The sequence below is a fragment of the Vombatus ursinus genome, unplaced genomic scaffold (assembly GCF_900497805.2).
Source record: "Vombatus ursinus unplaced genomic scaffold, bare-nosed wombat genome assembly UNPS02014786.1, whole genome shotgun sequence".
Lineage (NCBI taxonomy): Eukaryota > Metazoa > Chordata > Mammalia > Diprotodontia > Vombatidae > Vombatus > Vombatus ursinus.
In genome coordinates this window covers 28,242,965-28,261,813 of record NW_020954564.1, presented here as the reverse complement: position 1 = coordinate 28,261,813, position 18,849 = coordinate 28,242,965, and the positions used below count along the sequence as shown (strand labels likewise).

Below are 18,849 nucleotides of genomic sequence, written 5' to 3'. Positions count from 1 at the left end.
TCTGGAATCCTGAAGACCAAGGTTCAAGTCCTGCCTTTCACATCAACTGTGGGGCCATCGCAACTAACTCTCCACTACAAGCTAGAGGGGAGTTGCCCTTGCTAATCAGTGATGTCCCCACATGGATAAAATCACACGTCTGGAAGACAGTAAAAATGAGGGGCATCCCTAAGATACCTTCCAGCCGTAATAAACCACAACCTGGAAGGATTCCAGGAGGGGTCAAACACTGCCCTCCTACGAGCCTCAGTTTCCCTATCTGTAAATCGAGAGATCAGGTCTAGACGGTTTCCAAAGTCCCCCGTAGCTCTCATGACGCGTGACCGAAAGGATTTCCAGGTTTGAGGGGTGCTCTGAAGTCACTGTCAAGTTTTTCCCAGTTTTTGCCCCGCAGGACCAAAAAGCAAACAAACAAACAACCAGAATCCTCGGGGACATTTTCGTCCTCCAGCCCGGAGGAGCCAGTGCCCCAACACAAGCCGGCTCCCCCTCCCCGCCCCCAGGAGCTAGCCGTCCAACTGCTGGGCCCAACCGTCCCCCCGATGGGAGGGGCTCGGCTGCGCGCTGCGTCCGGGACTGAGGGGGTGGAGCTGGCTTCCGACGTTGTACGTGGGGTCAGAGTTCAGCCCCTCTTCTTCCCTCCTCCTCCTCTCGTTTCTCCTTCTCCTCAGCCGCTGCCGCTGCCGCCTCTTGAGGGCCCGCGTTCGCTGCCGCTTTCTGCCGTCTCCCGCCCTCTGCCCCGCGATGGCGAACGTGGCCGACACGAAGCTCTACGACATCCTCGGGGTCCCTCCAGGCGCCAGCGAGAACGAGCTGAAGAAGGTAGCGGCATGCGCGGGCGGTGCGGCGCGGGGCCGGCCTGCCGGCCGGCCGGCAAACGGGCGGCGCGGGGCCGGGACTCGGGCTCGGGCTCGGGCCCAGGCGTGGGGCAGGCTTAGGGCTGAGCAGCCCCGGCGAGGAGAGCGGCCCGGCGGTGAGGGCTTGTACAGCGTCCAGGCTTGAGGCCGCGCAGGGGCCTGCCGGGGGAAGCGGGGCAGGCCTGGCCGGGGCCCACATGCGGCGCCCGGGCCTCGGCCTCCAGGCGGCTCCCTTCCTCCTCCGGCTTCCTGCCGCTGTCGCACCGGTGTCTTCCCCCACCCCCACCCCCCCACCCCCGGGATCCTGCTCATCCCGCTGACCTTGGGAGCAGCGATGCCGGGCGGAAATGCAGGCCGTGGCTCCCCGGGGAGCCGTCCTGGGGCCTCCCACTCGCTTTTTCAGACTTTACCTTCCCCTAAACAAGGAACACCCCCGAGGCGCAGGCACTGAAACCTCCGCCCTGTGGCGGGCCCCGAAAGCCGCCCCACCTCCCTCGCATCCCGGTGCCGAGGTCACCACCCCTGGAAAAACAGGTTGAACCAATGCACAGGGGTGCATCCTCGGCCCGGCCTTTACCCGGTCCTTACTAAAGCAGCCACAGATAAATGGGGTGTGTGCATTGGGATGAGGGAGAAAGCTACTTGGGAAAGGATCTTTCCACTGTGTCATCGGTGGCCTTTTCCCCTCTTCCAGTCCTAAGGGCTGAGGACTTCAGGTCCGGTGCTAGGAAAAGGCTCCTGGCATCAGCTGGCCCCGAGCTCCTGCTGACATTGGAGCAGCTGTGAATGATGTGAGAACTGTTTTCACGGCCGATGTTGCTGCTTCGTAACATGCAAGGCTTCATCGGCATGGGTGACTAAACTGGGGCGTAGCACATGGGCACGTTGGGGTGCATTGTTGTGAAGCCTGGTCATTCAAATTGTATGTATGTACTGGTATGAAATTAGCATTTGTTCTGAAGTAAACATTTGAAGCCCTCACTAAAAAAAAAGAAATGGGAAACCTCATTACTTACTTGTAGTGCTGCAGTCTTTCATCTGAGGGTTTCAGAGCACTTAGGATACTTAATTAATCCTCACTGCATCCTTTGGACGTAGTATCAAAATTAGTGGGCTGGCTGAAATGGAATTGCCCTAGGCAATAAGGCTGAGGACTGCTGGGAGTAAAATCTGTGAAAATAGGCTTCCTGTCACCTTACCGGAAGTGATTTACTATTATATAATTCATTTCTCTGCGTGAAAGCTTTAGTAAAATATGTTTAACCATATAGTTTAGTATGTATTTCGAATTCTACCAAGCCAAAGGTCATAATATGATTTAATACCCGGAGCATTCCTGTATGAAAACTAGTTGTAAACCTATTTAGTAGTTTCGTTTTGCCCTGTTCCTGGTATTGGGGGCGGGGGGGGGGGGCGGCGCTCGAGGCAGCGCTTTGGACTTCTTCTTGAGCCTATTTACAATCCGTTCTGAATATTCATTAACTATTAGCACTTACGTAAATGATGGGAAACTTTTTTCTTGATCCTTTTCAATAAAGCACTCAGGAATAAGTGAGAGACTGAAACAATGTTGCATTATATTTTCTTCTTCCTGTATTATTTGTATCTCATTTTTAAACTCTTCACTCCAACAGTAGTAGTAACTGTGGGATGTTTTGGTTACATAAGCAAATGATATTGAAACTGATTATTGAATAAGTATCCTAGTGGAAAAGAGGTATATCTTTAGGATATAAACTTAGTGTATTTTTTTACTTAAAATTCTTCCTCAAAAAAAGTGCAAGTTAAAATAGTCTTAACTATTTGTATGAGTAACTTTTTGTTGTCCTTTTTCAAAGGCTTATAGAAAGTTGGCCAAGGAATACCACCCTGATAAGAATCCAAACGCAGGGGACAAAGTAAGTTTTAGATATTTGGGATTTTGTGTTTTATCTTCCAGGGTGTTTAGCTTAAAACTTAAATTGATTGTGCTCCTTTTGAAAAGAAATCTTTTCTTATTTATACTAGCAAAACTAGGTCCCATTATGGGTTGAAGAAGGTAAGACTGGTAATAATTAATCTAAAAAATTGTAGCTTCTGTTACTATAGATTTTAAGACTGTTTTGGAGGCTATTGTGTACATTAATGACTCTTGGATTCCCCCCAAGTTATCATCATAAAGTAAATGTCCCTGTCCTTAGGACATTTACAGTCTATATGGGGTGGCACACAAAAAATACCTAAAATAAAATAATGCATAAGTACATGAGAATTTCAAGAAAAGGATCATTTTAGATCTGAGGTGGGGTGAAGGTAATTACTGAAGGGAAGGAATTATGGAAGTTTTCCATAAGGCATTGATACTTGCTTTGGACATTAAAGGGTTGGTCAGTAATTTGGTGGGTGGGGAAAGACAATTCCTAAAATGAGAAACAGCACAAGCAAAAATACAGAAACACATTATAGTATAATGGAAAGACTTAGATATGTGTGACCTTGGGTGAGTCACTTAAGTTTTCTGGGGCTTAGTTTCCTCATGTAAAATAACAGGCTTGGGTTAGATAACTTAGATTATTTCCAGTTCTTAATGCTATAAATTTTGATTAACAGTATTTGGATACACTGCAGCAGGTTTTTAATTAGAGGTTGATTGCTATACCACTTCTGTCAGTGTGTGGTTAGACAGTAATATAAATAGATTTTAATGTTAGCCAAAGCAAAATATAATTGATAGGGTCATTTTGCTGCAATGGAAAAATACAAAGCAAAATGAAAATATTTTTAGCATTAATCCTTATTACCGTGAATAATGGAGAGTTGGTTGTGTTTTTTTTTTCTTCTAAAAGACTGAGAAAACAGTCAGATAAAATATAGAGAGGCCTGAAAAAAAGTTAGAGGATCCACCTTCTACTCCTGTTTCTGCAACCAAATAGAAAAATTCTAAGATCTCTTCCAGCTCTAAAATTCATTTTGTTTTTATTTTCTTTTGTAGTTCAAAGAAATAAGTTTTGCATATGAAGTTTTATCAGATCTTGAGAAACGGGAATTATATGATCGATATGGAGAACAAGGCCTTCGAGAAGGTAGTGGTGGAGGCAGTGGCATGGATGATATTTTTTCTCACATTTTTGGTGGAGGATTGTTCAGTTTTATGGGTAATCAAAATAGAAGTCGAAATGGTAGAAGAAGAGGTGAGGACATGATGCATCCACTCAAGTGAGTATTTTTTTATGACCCAATTATTGTAACTAATATAATCATTGAATTAAAATTATTCCTATAAAAGTTTTAGTGTGTATCAGAAGAAGTATTTTTTGTATATGGGTCCCTCCATGAAACTGATTTTATTATACAAGGTACCTGGCTGTCCTTTAGTTCAGATTTTAATCTGTGTTTAGTCTCTTTCACTTTGTTGGAAGGTGCTTTTGTGGAGTGCTTCTGAGGCTGCTTGTTATGTGACCTAAATCTTCAAGGCTGTTTTGTTCTGAAGTAATTAAATGTTTGTTTTAACTCTGGTTAGAAACCATCAAGTTGAGTGACTTTCATATGAGGGTTGGTTTTGTTTACAAGTAAAATCACAGATTATTTGATCCTTAGCATAAGCCCCTAAATTGGTTTCTGGTGGAGTATGTTGGCTTTTAGCCTACACTCACCTGCCAGCATATGATCAGTTTCTGACCTTGATCTTACACTTGGAACCTAGAAGTCCTCTAAGATTTGAAAATGGCTATTTCACATTATGTAACATAGAAGGTTTTATTACCTGTTAAATGTTACATAGTAACATAGAAATTCTAAGTTTCACAAAATTAGGAACTCTAATTATCTGTTTCCAGTACTTAGCTTTTACATTTGAAGAAAAAATGGAATCTTATGTGAACTTAATCAGTTTTTGTCTTTTATCTTCAAGAAATACTTGGATTTAAAGGATGTATTTTTCCTTTTTTAATCTTTTGGGAAAACCATATGAAAATTTTATGTTCTATCCCAGTGAGGTATGAATTTAGTCATTATGTTTTTGTTTAAACTTCATTTTTATCTCAGTCAAGATGCTTTTTTCCTCCAAATGGTTGAAAATACCGAGTCTCTTGGTTTTAAGCTTCTCTTACATTTTCTTAGATCAAACCTTTGTATCTATACAGCTTCCAAGTGTGAGAGTAGGATTTCTTTGTGCTATCTTGAATATTGCTTCAGTTGTGATATTATGGTAATTTGGAGTGTTGTAGGGTTTGGGGTTTTGGTTTTTTCCAAATGAGTGAATATACTGTACCTTTTGGTTTTATGGTTCCTTTACATTTTCTTAGAACAAACCGTGTATCTATGTGGTTCCAAGTTTGTGACTAGGATTTCTTTGTACCATCTTAGATGTTTAGTTTCCTCTATTAGTTGTAATGTTAAGGTCATTTGGAGACAGAAGAACGTGGATACAATACATTTCTTTGTAATGTTTTAAATTTGCCTTTAAACCATTAGCTATTTTAAAATACAAAATATTGTCTGAGCTGTAAAGATGTCATTAACTGAAAATATTATTACTAATTGTTTTATCCAGGGATCCCTAGAATGTATTGATAATTTTTAACTAAACTGAGTAAATCATTTAGGACCAATTTAATTCCTCCACTAAAGTCCTACTTTTTTCTGTGGGGTTTGTGGTGGTGATCCATTCTGGTTTCTCCAAGTAGAGTACAACTCTATCGGATTCTGTCAAGCTAGAAAGTTTCCTAGTATGGCGTCAGATGGATCCTCCATTGTGACAACCATTCTATCCGATCACTAAATTGACTGCAGAGTGATTAATTTTTCAGCCTTAAAAACTGACAGGACATAGTTGGTAAAAATGCATCTCATGTATTATAAGTTTACTTTTACTAAAGGCTTGTCCATTTATAATTATTTTTAAAGACTAGCTTGAAATTGTCTGGAATAGAGTGTGGAACTCTCTTTTGTTGAAAACTGCATATTTACTGTAGTCTTCAAAGGCTTCTTCCATTACTTGAGTGAAAAACATTTATTAAGCCTTTACTTTATGCTGAGCACTGTGCTAATTACTGAGAATAAAAATAAAGTTAAAGACTATCTCTTCCCATAAGGAATTTACAGTCTAATGAGAAGTGGTAGCCAAGGAATGATATTTTGGTTTGAAAGCCACAGGGATGTGAGAGGATTCTATTGATTTGATTACTCTTTCCAGAAGCAACCAAAGTATTGATTTGATTACCATTCCCAGAGCAAGGAGAGGACAATGATTATTTCGTATGGGAAGAAAGATGGTGAAAGCGGAAGGTTAGAAACATGGTCTGGAGCCACGTAGATTATAGAGAACTGATTGAGTTTGCCCTCATTGACTCACCAATCAGAATAGCTCAAACACAGAATGGGCGTCCTAAAGTTGAGTTAGTCCATTTTGGCTCCAGTGATAGTACAGCATTTGCATTGTGCTCTGCTTGCAATTTGAGAAGGTATGCCTTCTTCCTCTATTGTACTTTTGTTGAAAAGGGTTGGAAAACAGGAGATGGAATAAATTGCCATCTTTTTGCTTTACTTAATCTAGAAGGTGACTCTGTGTATCTTCTATAGTACAGACGAGGGCCACTAAGCCTCCCGTATCTGTCTTTCAAGGGCCCCCTCCCTCTCCACCTCTTCCCCTAGCCTTAGTGGAATTTTGTTCCTGTCAACAACAGTCTTATCAGTGCATTTAAAGGAACAGAAACCAGAGAACTTGGCTTTATACTCTGATATATAGGAAGTCCTACTTAACATATTCCACTGGTAATAAAAAAAAAAATCAGCTTCACATTCTAGCCACAAAAATAAAACATCAATTGAATTGATTTTAAAAGGATTACTTAGTAATTCTCTGTTGTAAAAAGTTTTAGTGGAATTGGATGTGAAAAGACGTTCATAGTGCTTTATGCTGATTCAGCAATGCTGGAAGTTGAACTTAATTTTATTTTTACATTTTCAGGGTGTCTTTAGAAGATCTTTATAATGGCAAGACCACCAAACTGCAACTTAGCAAAAATGTTCTTTGTAGTGCATGCAGTGGGTAAGTATATATTTTTCTTTTGTCTTATTAGGAAGATTTCCTTCAGTTCTTTTAATAACATCAAAATCCTATACCATGGGTGTTTTTGTTTTTTTAAGTCTCGTTAAAAAATTTGCTTTATCTTTAGCCAAGGTGGCAAGACGGGAGCTGTTCAGAAGTGTAGTGCATGTCGGGGTCGAGGTGTACGAATAATGATAAGACAGCTGGCTCCTGGGATGGTACAGCAGATGCAATCAGTATGCTCCGATTGTAATGGAGAAGGTATGCCAATACTTCTTTTCCTTTGCTTTTGTTGAAAAGGGTTGGAAACAGCAAGTGGAATGAGTTCCTATCATTTTGTTTTCTTTTTCAGTGTTTTTATTTACCTGTTTGCCTATAAACATAAGAAATAAGCAGCTTTATTACTAATAAGAAGAATAGATAGTATTATAATCCTTTCTTCATCCACAAAATAAATGACTGTATTACCGTGTGTTCTAAACTGATTTGAGGTGTTTCATCTCCAGTAAGATGGATGATAAACAGTTCTACTTCCTTCTTGAAGTGCAAATCCTAGAATAATTTCACTCTTCCATTTCATTTTAAAGGTTATTTGAATGGAGTGAGTGACAGCAAATTGATTCAGTTAATACTTAGATAAGTGGAGGATTTAAAATTAGTTTTTACTTCTAGGAAGGATATTAGTGGTGGAGACAAAGTTACATTTTCTACCTATGGTTAAAATACTTAGGGTTACAAGATGAAATATTCATACCCACTTCCTGAAGGAAAAAAGGTGATAGACTAAGTCTTGATTAAGACATTAATTTTTTGGACTTGACCAGGTAGAATTTGTTTTGTTTGCCTATTCACATTTGTAACAAGGGTTGCTTTTTTTCCTTTTTCCAGGGTTGAGGGGAGTGGGGAGGATAAGGGAGATAAAATGGATTTTCCTTCATTGAAAAAAAAGTCTATTTAAAAATGCTTAGGGTTACTGATTTGTCTTTTTAAAAAAAAATCACATAAAGGTAGGTAACTACTTTTTTTTTTTTTTTTTAATGTGGTGGGGTAGGGGTCCTTAAGCCAGAGGAAGATTTTCTATTTCCCGTACATCATAGTATAACTCAGTCCTCAGTGGTAGGCAGTAGAGTGTGTCTTTCTTTCTCTTTGATAGCTACAATGGCAACCTTTTAACACAGAACATGTGTTGTAAAATGAAACTCCAGGCAAAGGTTTGTAGTTTTTTTAAACTAACACAAATATGAATAATTTATTTATATATACATGCTTTAAAAATACTATAATATTTCTCCTTCATACTCTCAGCAATTTTTCCTTCTCAATCTTTCTAGGAGAAGTAATTAATGAGAAAGATCGTTGTAAAAAATGTGAAGGAAAGAAGGTGATAAAAGAAGTGAAGATTCTTGAAGTCCATGTAGATAAAGGCATGAAACATGGGCAGAGAATTACTTTTACTGGAGAAGCAGACCAGGCCCCAGGAGTGGAACCGGGAGACATTGTTCTTTTGCTACAAGAGAAGGAGCATGAGGTAATTTCTTTAATTGGTATAACTGGATTTGTGACATTGAGCACTTTAGTTTTCTCTCTAACAAATTGTGGCTATGGCAGCCAAATTATTTTGGTTGAGCCTAAGGGGAAATTGACAAATGGTTCCTCTTGGGGAAAGTGTGGAGGATAGTTTCAGTTTGAGGTGATAGGTTATTCTCAGCACCTCAGTTCAGCTGTCATCATTAATGGCTGCCATTAGTGCTAAATAAGTAGGTGTTTAATACATTTATATTGAATTGTAAGTACAGTGCAAATTAAACAAGCGTATGTTGTGTTCATTTAGCAGTTATTTTTAAAAATTAAGTTAGTCATTCAAAAATGAAACCCTGATGTCACATCTTACATCCATATCTAGTTTGAGTCTTATTTGCATTGTTAGACTAAGACAAACATAATGGTAAGTAGGAGGAAAGTTGCCTTTTAAAGTTCATAATGGCAGGATTTTGCTTGTTGAGGAGATTAACCAAATCTCTGAAGTAGAAAACAAAAGAGAAGGTTATGATAAAGATTACCCTGAATTTTGACTTAAGAGAATGATAAAGTAAATTGCACTGTTAAAACATACCTGTTTGCTTTATTTTTCTTGTTACCTTCTATTCAAAACCAGTAAAAGGGAAATTGAGCAGTTTGTCTAAATTGTAGTGTTTATTTCAGCTTCACCCTCTGAGGAAACCGGAACACTGAATTAGAACATGCAGTAGCAATTTTTTTTTTTCATCATAAACTTAACTAACAACAACAGTAAAAAAAAAAAATCAGACAAATCAAGAGGTGACATCTTACCCTAAACCCTTATCCTTTAACAAGGCAAATATAAGTTAATGAGCTGGCAAAGAAAATACTTCTGTTCTTTAGCCACTTTGGGCCTTACAAGTTTTATCTCCTTTGACCCTGGTTTTTATTTCACTTATTATATAACACTTCATGTAATTCCTTGTGTGCTTTATAGTTATTGTTATTCATAGCACTGTAATAATTTCAGGATGATTTATTTATTCTCCAATGGTTGGGTCTATGGGTTGATCTAATCTCAGAAAAAAATACAAATATTTTTGTACAGGTAGGGCCTTTTCATGATTCTTTAGAGATAGTCTTAACACTTATCACTGAGTTGAAAGTATGCACAATTTTGAAATTATTTCATGTTGCTGTTCAGAGTTTTTACATCAGTCTCACCAACAAATTAGCATGCCTTTTTCCCATCATCCCACTAAGATCTTACCCTTTTTTTCTCTAGTTTTGCCATTCTAGTAAATATATCTTAAAGTCTTAATTTGCATTTCTCAGATTATTAGGCAATTGGAGCATCTTTTCATGTGATTAAGTTTATATTGTCTCCTTTGTAAATTGTCTTTTATGTCTTCTAACCACTGCTACATTGGGAATTTTATCTTAAGTCTTGTAAATGTATCTAATGTTGATGCAGTTTTTTCATGTCTGGCTCATAACAGTCAGCAAGCATTTATTATGTGCCAGGAAATGCTAAGAATACAAAGAAAGGCAAATATAATCCCTGTCTTCAAGAATTATCCATTCCAAAGAGGGGGAGACAAGACAACATGTAGATAATTACTTACATGCAAAATCTATGCTGACTAAATATAAGTTAATCTCAGAGGGGTAGGCGGTATCAGCTTGTGGAAGATGGAGAAAGGCCTCCTGAAGAAAGTGAGATTGAGCTGAATCTTGAAGGAGGACAGGGAAATTGAGGCAGAGGTATAGCGGGCATAGGATAGCCAGGCAGTGGCGTTGAGGTGGAAGATATTATGAGAGCACAGCAAGTAGGCCATTGTAAATGCATGGAGAGAATTAAAGTGTAAGAAAAGTGGAAAGGTAAGCTGGTCGGAAGGGATCCAGTTATGAAGAGCTTTAAATGGCAAACACAGAACTTTATATTTGATCTTAGAAGTAATAAGGAGCCACTGGACTGACTTTGAGTGTAGGGGAGTGGCATGATGAGACCTACCTATGCTTTAAGAAAACCATCTTGGCAGCTGAATGGATTGGGGTAGTACCAGACTTAAGGCAGGAACACCTGTTGAAGGGCTATTGCAATAATTCAGATGAGAAGTAATAAAGACCTCATCTAGAGTGATAGTTGTGTAAGTGGACCAGAGGGAACATACGAGAAACATTGTGAAAGTAGAAAGAATAATATCTGGCAGTGGATTAAATGTGTGGGATGTGTGAGAATGTGGAGTTAAGGGTGACACCAAGGTTTCAGTCCTGGGTGTAAGGAGAATGGTAGTGCCCTTAACAATAATAGGGAAGTTCAGAAAAGGGGAGGATTTGGGTAGAAAGATCATGAGTTCTGTTTTGGACATTTTGGATTTGAAATGTCCAAAAAGCAGTTAGTGATGGTAGACTTTAGCTCAAAGAGCTAGGGCTAAATAGGTAGATATGAGAATCATCTGCATAGAGGTATTAAGTGAGCCCAGGGGAACTGATGAGATCACCAACTGAAATAGTATTATAAAGAGAAGAGGGCCTGCTTACGTTATGTTGTGAGACCGGAAGTAATGAGGGCCTCCAGGACTGGAATGCTGTGTTGTAGCAAAAACAAACTAGAATATCTCTTAGAGATTATTTACTTATAAAAAAAAAAAATGGGGGCAGCTCGGTGGCGCAGTGGATAGAGCACCGACCCTAAAGTCAGGAGGACCTGAGTTCAAATCCAACCTCAGACCAAACTTGACACTTAATAGCTACGTGACTCTGGGCAAGTTACTTAACCCCAATTGCCTTTTTTTTTTTTTTTTAAATGTTTTTGATAGGATTTGTTTTCCATGCACATAAGAAGCATGGCTTCTCTATCATTTTCAAATAGTTGCTGTTGAAAGGAAAATGTGAACACAAGCTATTTAGCCTTTTAGCTTAGAAGACAATGTCTTTAGCCATGGAAAAGCACATTTAATGGATGTACTATCACTTATGAACCAACATCTGTTAGCACTCTTTTATAGTACCACCATGATACCCTACCAAGTCTGCTGTCAAAACATCAGATAATACATTCTATAAAATTTTAAATGTTTTTTCAAAATATGCTATTTTGTTGCATCTGTTAAAATAGTGTAAATAGTCAAGAGCTGGCAATGCTTTGACCAAGAGATATTCCCTTGTTTCTTCTCGAAGTTTTTCAGAAATGCCATATGCTTACTATTTCTCCAGTTTATCCTGCTAACAGGATAAAGTGAAATAAACAACTTTCTTTTTCAGAAGACACAAATACTAATAAAATTCAGGTTTAAAGTACTTTCTACATTTTATATACTTTCACATAAAGTTTCAAAAGTTAAAACTTAAAAAAGGTAAAAAAATAAAGTTTCTCACACCAGAACTCCCATATTTTGTATTGTACAGGTATGAAATTTTGTTGATACTTTTTTGTAGTGCCAAACATTATTCCTCCTACACACACCAGAAGCTCAAAGTGGTTTGTACATTAGCATTGATCAACCCAAACTATACTAAAATATCTAAATTTTCTACTTCAAACCAACAGCTTCTCTAGGGTGAGGGAGGTAAAGGGATATATGAAGCAAGGTAGATTGCACATTCACTGGATTAGCATTGTACTTGCTCCTTATATGTCCTTCCTTGCACTTGTATCACTCATACATACAAGCCTCCCATTTGATATTGGGAGGGCAGGGCAATGAACTGTATTTTGAAATTGAGTCCAACTCCTTTATTTTATAAAGAAGAAATCAGAGGCCCGTCCTGGGAAAGAGGAATTGTCCAAGGGGATACATGATACAGGCAATAGCAAAACCATATCTCTAGAGTCTGTGACTCCTTTATCACTGTCCATTCACTACCTTATTCTCTAATTTAAATCTTTTCCCCAAAGCATTAGCATTCAAGATAAATTTTTTTCTAGCCAGTTTATTTTATTCTGTGCTTAAAAACACAGCAATGTTGTTGTTTTCTAATTTTTTCATATTTCACCTGTGGCATGAGAGGCAGTGTAATAGTGCATAAAGAGCTGGCAGAAAGACCTGAATTCAAGTTCCACCAAGTTCAAGATGACAATACTGTCTTTATGTTCCTGGTCAAGTTGTTTAACTCTAGTACCCCTTATAATTCTTCAGACTAAGTAAGACTTGAAGAGAAGAAGCTAATCAACATTGGTATTTGTTGTATATAGTTCCCTATACCAATATCATTAGGTCCAGTCCCCTATCACTAATGTTATAGATTAACCAGACCGTTTATAGCTTTCGTTTTTTTTTTTTTTTTTTAAATTGAGTTCAGCATTCCAAACAATCTTATGAATTGGGTTTTGGTAGCCTGCTTGTAAATTGGGATCTGCCTATATTTCTGTTTAAAATGAGGGCCTCTCTAATCCATCTCCTAACCCAAAGGGCAGATGGTGAAGATTTCAGACAATGGCTAATAACAAAGATCATTTTGGTATGTTTCAGAGACAGCATCATTTGGTGGTATAAGTTCTGAACTTGGAATAAGGAAAAATTTGGATTTGAATCCCATCTGTCACTATGAACAAGTCATTTTGGCCTTTCTGAATCTCAGTTTCCTCTTCTGTAAAATGGGCATAATATCTGTAGTACTTACGTCATAAGGTCATGAGGGGACTAAATAAAAATGTATATAAAATGCTTTGTGAACATTAAATTACAAAGGAAATGTTAGCTATTGCTATTTATTATTTCAGAGTTTCTCGAATTGCCCTATGTTGTTGATTAATATGTACCTATCCACTGTAGTTTATAGTTCAGTGACTCTTGTTCATTATTCACAAAAGTTGTAAAATCAAATTTGTACAAGAATTTGGGACAAGGCAGGTGTTAACTTTCAAAATATATATTGTATAAAAATAATAGCTAACATATATAGCATTTTTAGGTTTGCAGAGTGCTTTATATGATATATTATTTGATCCTTACAACTCTTTTTTTAGGTAAGTGCTATTAGTCTCATTTTACAGGTGAGGAAAACAGACTGAGAGTTTAAATGACTCGCCCAGTGTCACACAGCTAGTAAGTGTCTGAGGCAGAATTTGAACTGAGGTTTTCTTGATTTAAAGTTACATGTTGTGATAGAGCTCCACCCTTGGAGTCAGGAGGACCTGAGTTCAAATCCGGCCTCAGACACATGATACTCACCAGCTGTGTGACCTTGGGCAAATCACTTAACCCCAATTATCTTGCCCACCAAAAAAAAAAGGGTAAGTGTTCAATGCACTGTGCCCCCAGCTGCTTGTATACCTTGAAATTTTCGGTCAGCATGATGATATATTGGTGGTTTGGATAAAATGAAACTCCTACATTCCTTTGACAATAGACTGGACCCCTAATACTCCACCTTTATATTATTGCAATGTCCTCCTTGCCCTTTCTGCTTTTTTCTCCCTTCAGTCTGTCTTGCATCATGCCACCAAATGAATCTTCCTAATACACAAATTTATTCTGTCACTTCTGCTCAGAAACCTTTGGCTCCCTATTTTTCACCACTTCAGGACTAAACTCTTCTATCAAATTTTCATGGCTCTCCATAAATCACACCTTCTCTACATTATCTCTCCTCCCTCCACTCTCTCTTCAGTAACACATGGAATATATTCTTAATAAATGTCTCTAGACACATCTTAATTGCTGTCTTGCCTTGGCTTTTCCTCATGTTATCTAAAATGTCCTCTTCCGGTCCCAATCCTGTCCCTTCTTGTAAGAGACACTTTCCCCTGTCATCTAGCCTTTGCTGGTTCCCTTCTTCACTTCCTTCATTACTTGGAATCTGTACCACACACTTTAGCTCTTATATAGTCATGTGCTCATTCTCTATTTGTTTCAGGTCCAGTTCTTATTAACCAACTCCCACACAGAAGCGTGAATTCCTTCGAGGCAGGGCAGTGTGTCACACCCTGTCCTCACTAATCCCCACAGTGGCTTGAATATAAAGCTGGACACATGGGTGTTGAACAATTAGTTATTATACAAGGACCCAGGTCAGGGAACCTGAGAAAAACTGGCATAGCTGTCCTGCTATTTAAAAAAAAAAAAAGTAAATGATAACAAATACAGCCCTTCACTACCTTGCTTCAGAATTGTAACTTCTGTAACTTCAAGAAATGAATGAACCACTTGTTAGAGCTTAATTAGGATGAATTGAGCGATGATGAGCTCAATCTAGATCCTCATATGCTTAACTAATAAAGGTACCTGCTTCAAGTCGTGCTTTCTTCTGCCTCTGAGGACAACAGGCAAAGAGGCACTGGGTTTTTGGCATCTGGGTTTTTGATACACTGAACTCCATGCTAACCAAACATTAATGAAAGTTGTTGGGGTTTTTTTGTTTTGTGTTTTTTTGTTATTTTTGCCTTTTGGTGAGGCAGTTGGGGTTAAGTGACTTGCGTAGGGTCACACAACTAGAGTCAGGTGTCTGAGGCTGGATTTGAACTCAGGTCCTCCTGATTCCAGGGCCAGTGCTCTATCCACTGTGCCACCTAGCTACCCCCGAAACATTAATGAAAGTTTTCAGAGCATTTTTTTCCTGGTAGTCCCTACATTGATATATTTCAATATACATACTAGCCTATGATTCTACAATTAATAGTCAAGCTATTCTCCCTGTTTTTCAATCCACAGGTGTTCCAGAGAGATGGCAATGATTTACATATGACACACAAGATAGGACTTGTTGAAGCACTATGTGGATTTCAGTTCACATTTAAGCACCTAGATGCCCGTCAAATTGTGGTGAAATATCCACCTGGCAAAGTAATTGAGCCAGGTATTTTGTTTTAAAAACCTAACAAAATATAATCCTGGTTTTGATGTGTTAATAACAATGTGTAGTTTCATCAGTTTAAAAACTAGGCAAATATGTCTGGAGCATGTTAAGCTAATTCTTTTTCTGAGTAACATACTGATTTACAGTTTTCTTTTTGGGTTCCCAAATATAAAGGCTGTGTCCGTGTAGTTCGAGGAGAAGGAATGCCACAGTATCGTAATCCCTTTGAAAAAGGTGATCTTTACATAAAGTTTGATGTACAGTTTCCTGAAAACAACTGGATTAGCCCAGAGAAACTTTCTGTAAGTGTTTTACCAACTAATTTAAGTAGTAATTTGATATTTATGTCATTAATGATACAAGGCTATTTTTATTTAGTAGTTTTAGTTGCTGAATTTATAATAATGCCAAGATTTTGAAAATCTCTGGTTATCTTGACATGATTTGCTTATAAAATATCTGTGTTTGGGTGTTTGTATTCCTGCTTGGTGGGTTTTTATACTGGGAATAGCTCTATTCAAGATCAGTAGTCAATCCCTTCCCATTTATCACATTAGTAGGGCCTTCCATCTAGATTATGTCCACAAGAAGATTGAAGCTGTCACCTTGAAGAACTTAACAGTTTTTGTTTTGTTTTGTTTGTTAAGGAACTTGAAGATCTTCTTCCAGCTAGACCTGAAGTTCCTAGTGTGATTGGTGATACAGAAGAGGTAGATCTTCAGGAGTTTGACAGCACTCGAGGCTCTGCAGGTGGTCAGAGGAGGGAGGCTTATAATGACAGCTCCGATGAGGAAAGTAGCCATCATGGACCTGGAGTACAGTGTGCCCACCAGTAAACATTGCTTTAAAAAAGAAAAAGAAAAGTTGCACAAGAGGAAATACTTTCCAGTTTTGCCTGATTTGTTTTCAGCGATCTAGCTGGATTGTCTAAGCAATCCAGATGAACTGATGGACATCTATTGCTGTATGTGTAACTTTTAAATTGGTTATAGTATCTACAGAGAGTGTATAATTTAAACTAACCACAAAGCTTTACATCATCATTTTGACAGTTCTGTAGCAGAATAAAGCACTTGAAAGGAAAAGATTCCCTTTCACATGGGTTCTAAGTTTCAGTACTGGTATCCGTGCTTGATTTTTACAGTTGTGTAGATTTTGTTTCCTGTTTTAAATTCAACTCCTACATTGTAAAGTTTGTGTACAATTTGTCCTGAGGCTTTGTATTTGGCTGCACTTGCATAAGCTGCTACAAATAGAATAAGAATAAAGAATTTCATAGCCTGTATCTATTATTTAGATGCATGGTCAATGGGCTTTGCACACAATGGGTTTGGAGCTGAGTGGGAACAATGGAAAAACTACATTGGAAATGGTTGTAAAGTTTTGGGAGGTTTTCATTTTGTTTTGGTTTTAGTTTTTTTTGTTTTTTTTTTTGTTTTTTTACCATCTTGTGAAAGTTTTTGAACTGAGTAATAAAAATAGTTGGTGGAAATTATTCCCATGTGTCACATTTTTAGAGGGATGCACACACATTGAGAGGAAAAATATTTGTTCTGCTTCTTAAACAGCCCTTTAAAAAAAACCCATTGGTGTAAAGTTGTTGTGCTCTAAGCACCTGCCCATTTTGTAGTTATAAATGATAAAAGTCGGATTTTGGTAGAAACAGGCTTTATTGATATAAAAGTGAGAGTTTGTAGTGTGTGTCAGCCAAGGATATCTAAGTTATATAACCACTAAGTCTTGATCCTCCCAGCAATGCTGGCCAGGCTAATGCCTTTCTTTACTCCCTTTTTATAGGGCTCAACTAAGGTTAAGATTACAGCAAATCAGTAGTAGAACCATGTCTATATAGAACCTATTACAGTGCTGTATTCATAAGTGTTAAGTAAGTTAATAATGATCTGTCTTCCACTTTCAGTTGAGTATTTGAAACTGGGGGAGCAATGATTGTTACTAGTATTTTAGAAAAGTAAGAAGGTTAAACTGGTGTAAGAGAAATCGGGTAAAACTATATAACATGAAGGTGTAAAAAATGTTTTGAAGTTATTGTTTCTGTTCTTTCTACCCTTTGATCTTTCCTTTACTCCCAAGTAGATGTTCATTGAACACACTGATTTGAGGGGGGAAAGGTAGAAGTCAAATTATCTGTTACATCATTTAATAGCTTCTGTAAATGGGACACATAGGAAAGGAGGTGAAACAAAGCGAAACTGTTGAATTATGTGTTATGCCATCCATTAGCCTGGCTAACCAAGACTTTGGATTCATTAATTCCAAGGTTTAGCAAAATCTGAAGGAGTGAAAATTTCAGGGAAATATTCCTGACAATAATCAGGGCCTGTGAGACTTAAGTTATTACCCAACAACCTCCACTGTACCAAAAAATAAAACCAGCCTTGGCTAGAAATCATCAAAGTAATTTTTGTATCCAAGGTTACTTCCCCACAAGCACTGAACAAAAGAAATACAGTGACTTAATATTAAAGTTTGTGGCCTTTCCAATAAAGGTTTATAAAACAGTGTTTCAGTGTAATCTTTCTTTCACCCTCCTACCCAGGTAAAGATAAGTAGTGTGAAAGACAGAATTCGAGGTATTAGTATACTTAAGATCTGCAATTTCATTAGGACATGAATGAATTATACAGATGGCCTGCCTTCTCAGATGGTTTCCATGAATTGCTTTGGTCAGTCTTCTGAGAATAATTTCCTATTATTCCCTCAAATACATTATATGTCCCAGCTAAACTAAACTACTAGTTTTACCTGTCTTGCCTTGGCCTATATAAGTGCATTCCTATTGGCCATCCACCTCAGAGCTACAACATACTCGTCTCCACCTAGTGACATCTTTATTTTCTTCCAGGACCCAGATCAGGTACTGCCTTCTTCACGTAAGCCTTTGTTCATCCAGACCCTACTAAAAGTGATCTCACAATTCAATTCAGGAAGCATTAGTTAATAAACTCGTATAAACCAGGGACATAAAGATGAAATAATCCCTACCTTCCAAGAGTTTACATTCTACTTAAATTTGTAGTTTACATCTCCCCTTCAAACTTTCCTCAGTGTACTTTGTTCAGATCCTATCCTACTTTGTGTATTATAACAGGAAAGAATATTGGATTTGGAATTGGAGCACCTGAGTTCAAATCCTAACTGCTATTTAATCCCTGTGGGACCTTGGGCATATCAGTTAACCTTTCTTGGTCTGTCTTACTTTTTATGAAGGATTTGGAACAGAAGTAGGGGTAAGGTACCTCTATGCTCCTAGATTTTTTCCATCTTTGATTCACAATGCTTTACCCATAGTGGACACTAATACATTTTTCCTGAATTAAAATCATCTGTCAGAGTTTATACTTTGCTAGCATAACCTTTAACATTACAGAATGCAGTATGGTGTTCCCACCATGATAAGGTGTCAGGTTAAGACTCTTAGTGGTTAGGCTGTTTTGTGTCCCCATTTGGGGTTCTCTTGGCAAAGATACTAGAGTGGTTTACCATTTCCTTTTCCAACTCATTTTACAGGTATGGAACTGAGGCACAGTTAATGACTTGCCTAGGGTCACACAGCTAGTAAGTGTCTGAGACCAGATTTGAACTCAAAAAGATATCTTCCTGACTTCAGGTGCAACACTACCCACTGCACAACTTAGCTGCCCT

At 38.2% G+C, this 18,849-nt stretch overlaps 1 protein-coding gene across 1 annotated transcript; it reads left to right on the top strand.

Moving 5' to 3' along the window:
- Positions 1–667: 667 nt before the first annotated feature.
- On the top strand, positions 668–17,708 carry DNAJA2 (DnaJ heat shock protein family (Hsp40) member A2). The gene is made up of 9 exons (XM_027867690.1): positions 668–822; positions 2,696–2,755; positions 3,829–4,052; positions 6,805–6,885; positions 7,013–7,146; positions 8,217–8,413; positions 15,042–15,186; positions 15,361–15,488; positions 15,834–17,708. The coding sequence occupies exons 1-9, from the start codon at positions 745–747 to the stop codon at positions 16,020–16,022; spliced, it is 1,236 nt and encodes a 411-aa protein (XP_027723491.1). The 5' UTR covers positions 668–744; the 3' UTR covers positions 16,023–17,708.
- Positions 17,709–18,849: the final 1,141 nt, after the last annotated feature.

Coding starts and splice junctions, on each gene's coding strand:
- DNAJA2 (XM_027867690.1), top strand. CDS start 745: ATGGCGAACGTGGCCGACACGAAGCTCTACGACATCCTCGGGGTCCCT. Junction 6,886..7,012: donor CTTTGTAGTGCATGCAGTGG/GTAAGTATATAT, acceptor CTTTATCTTTAG/CCAAGGTGGCAAGACGGGAG. Junction 15,489..15,833: donor TTAGCCCAGAGAAACTTTCT/GTAAGTGTTTTA, acceptor TTGTTTGTTAAG/GAACTTGAAGATCTTCTTCC.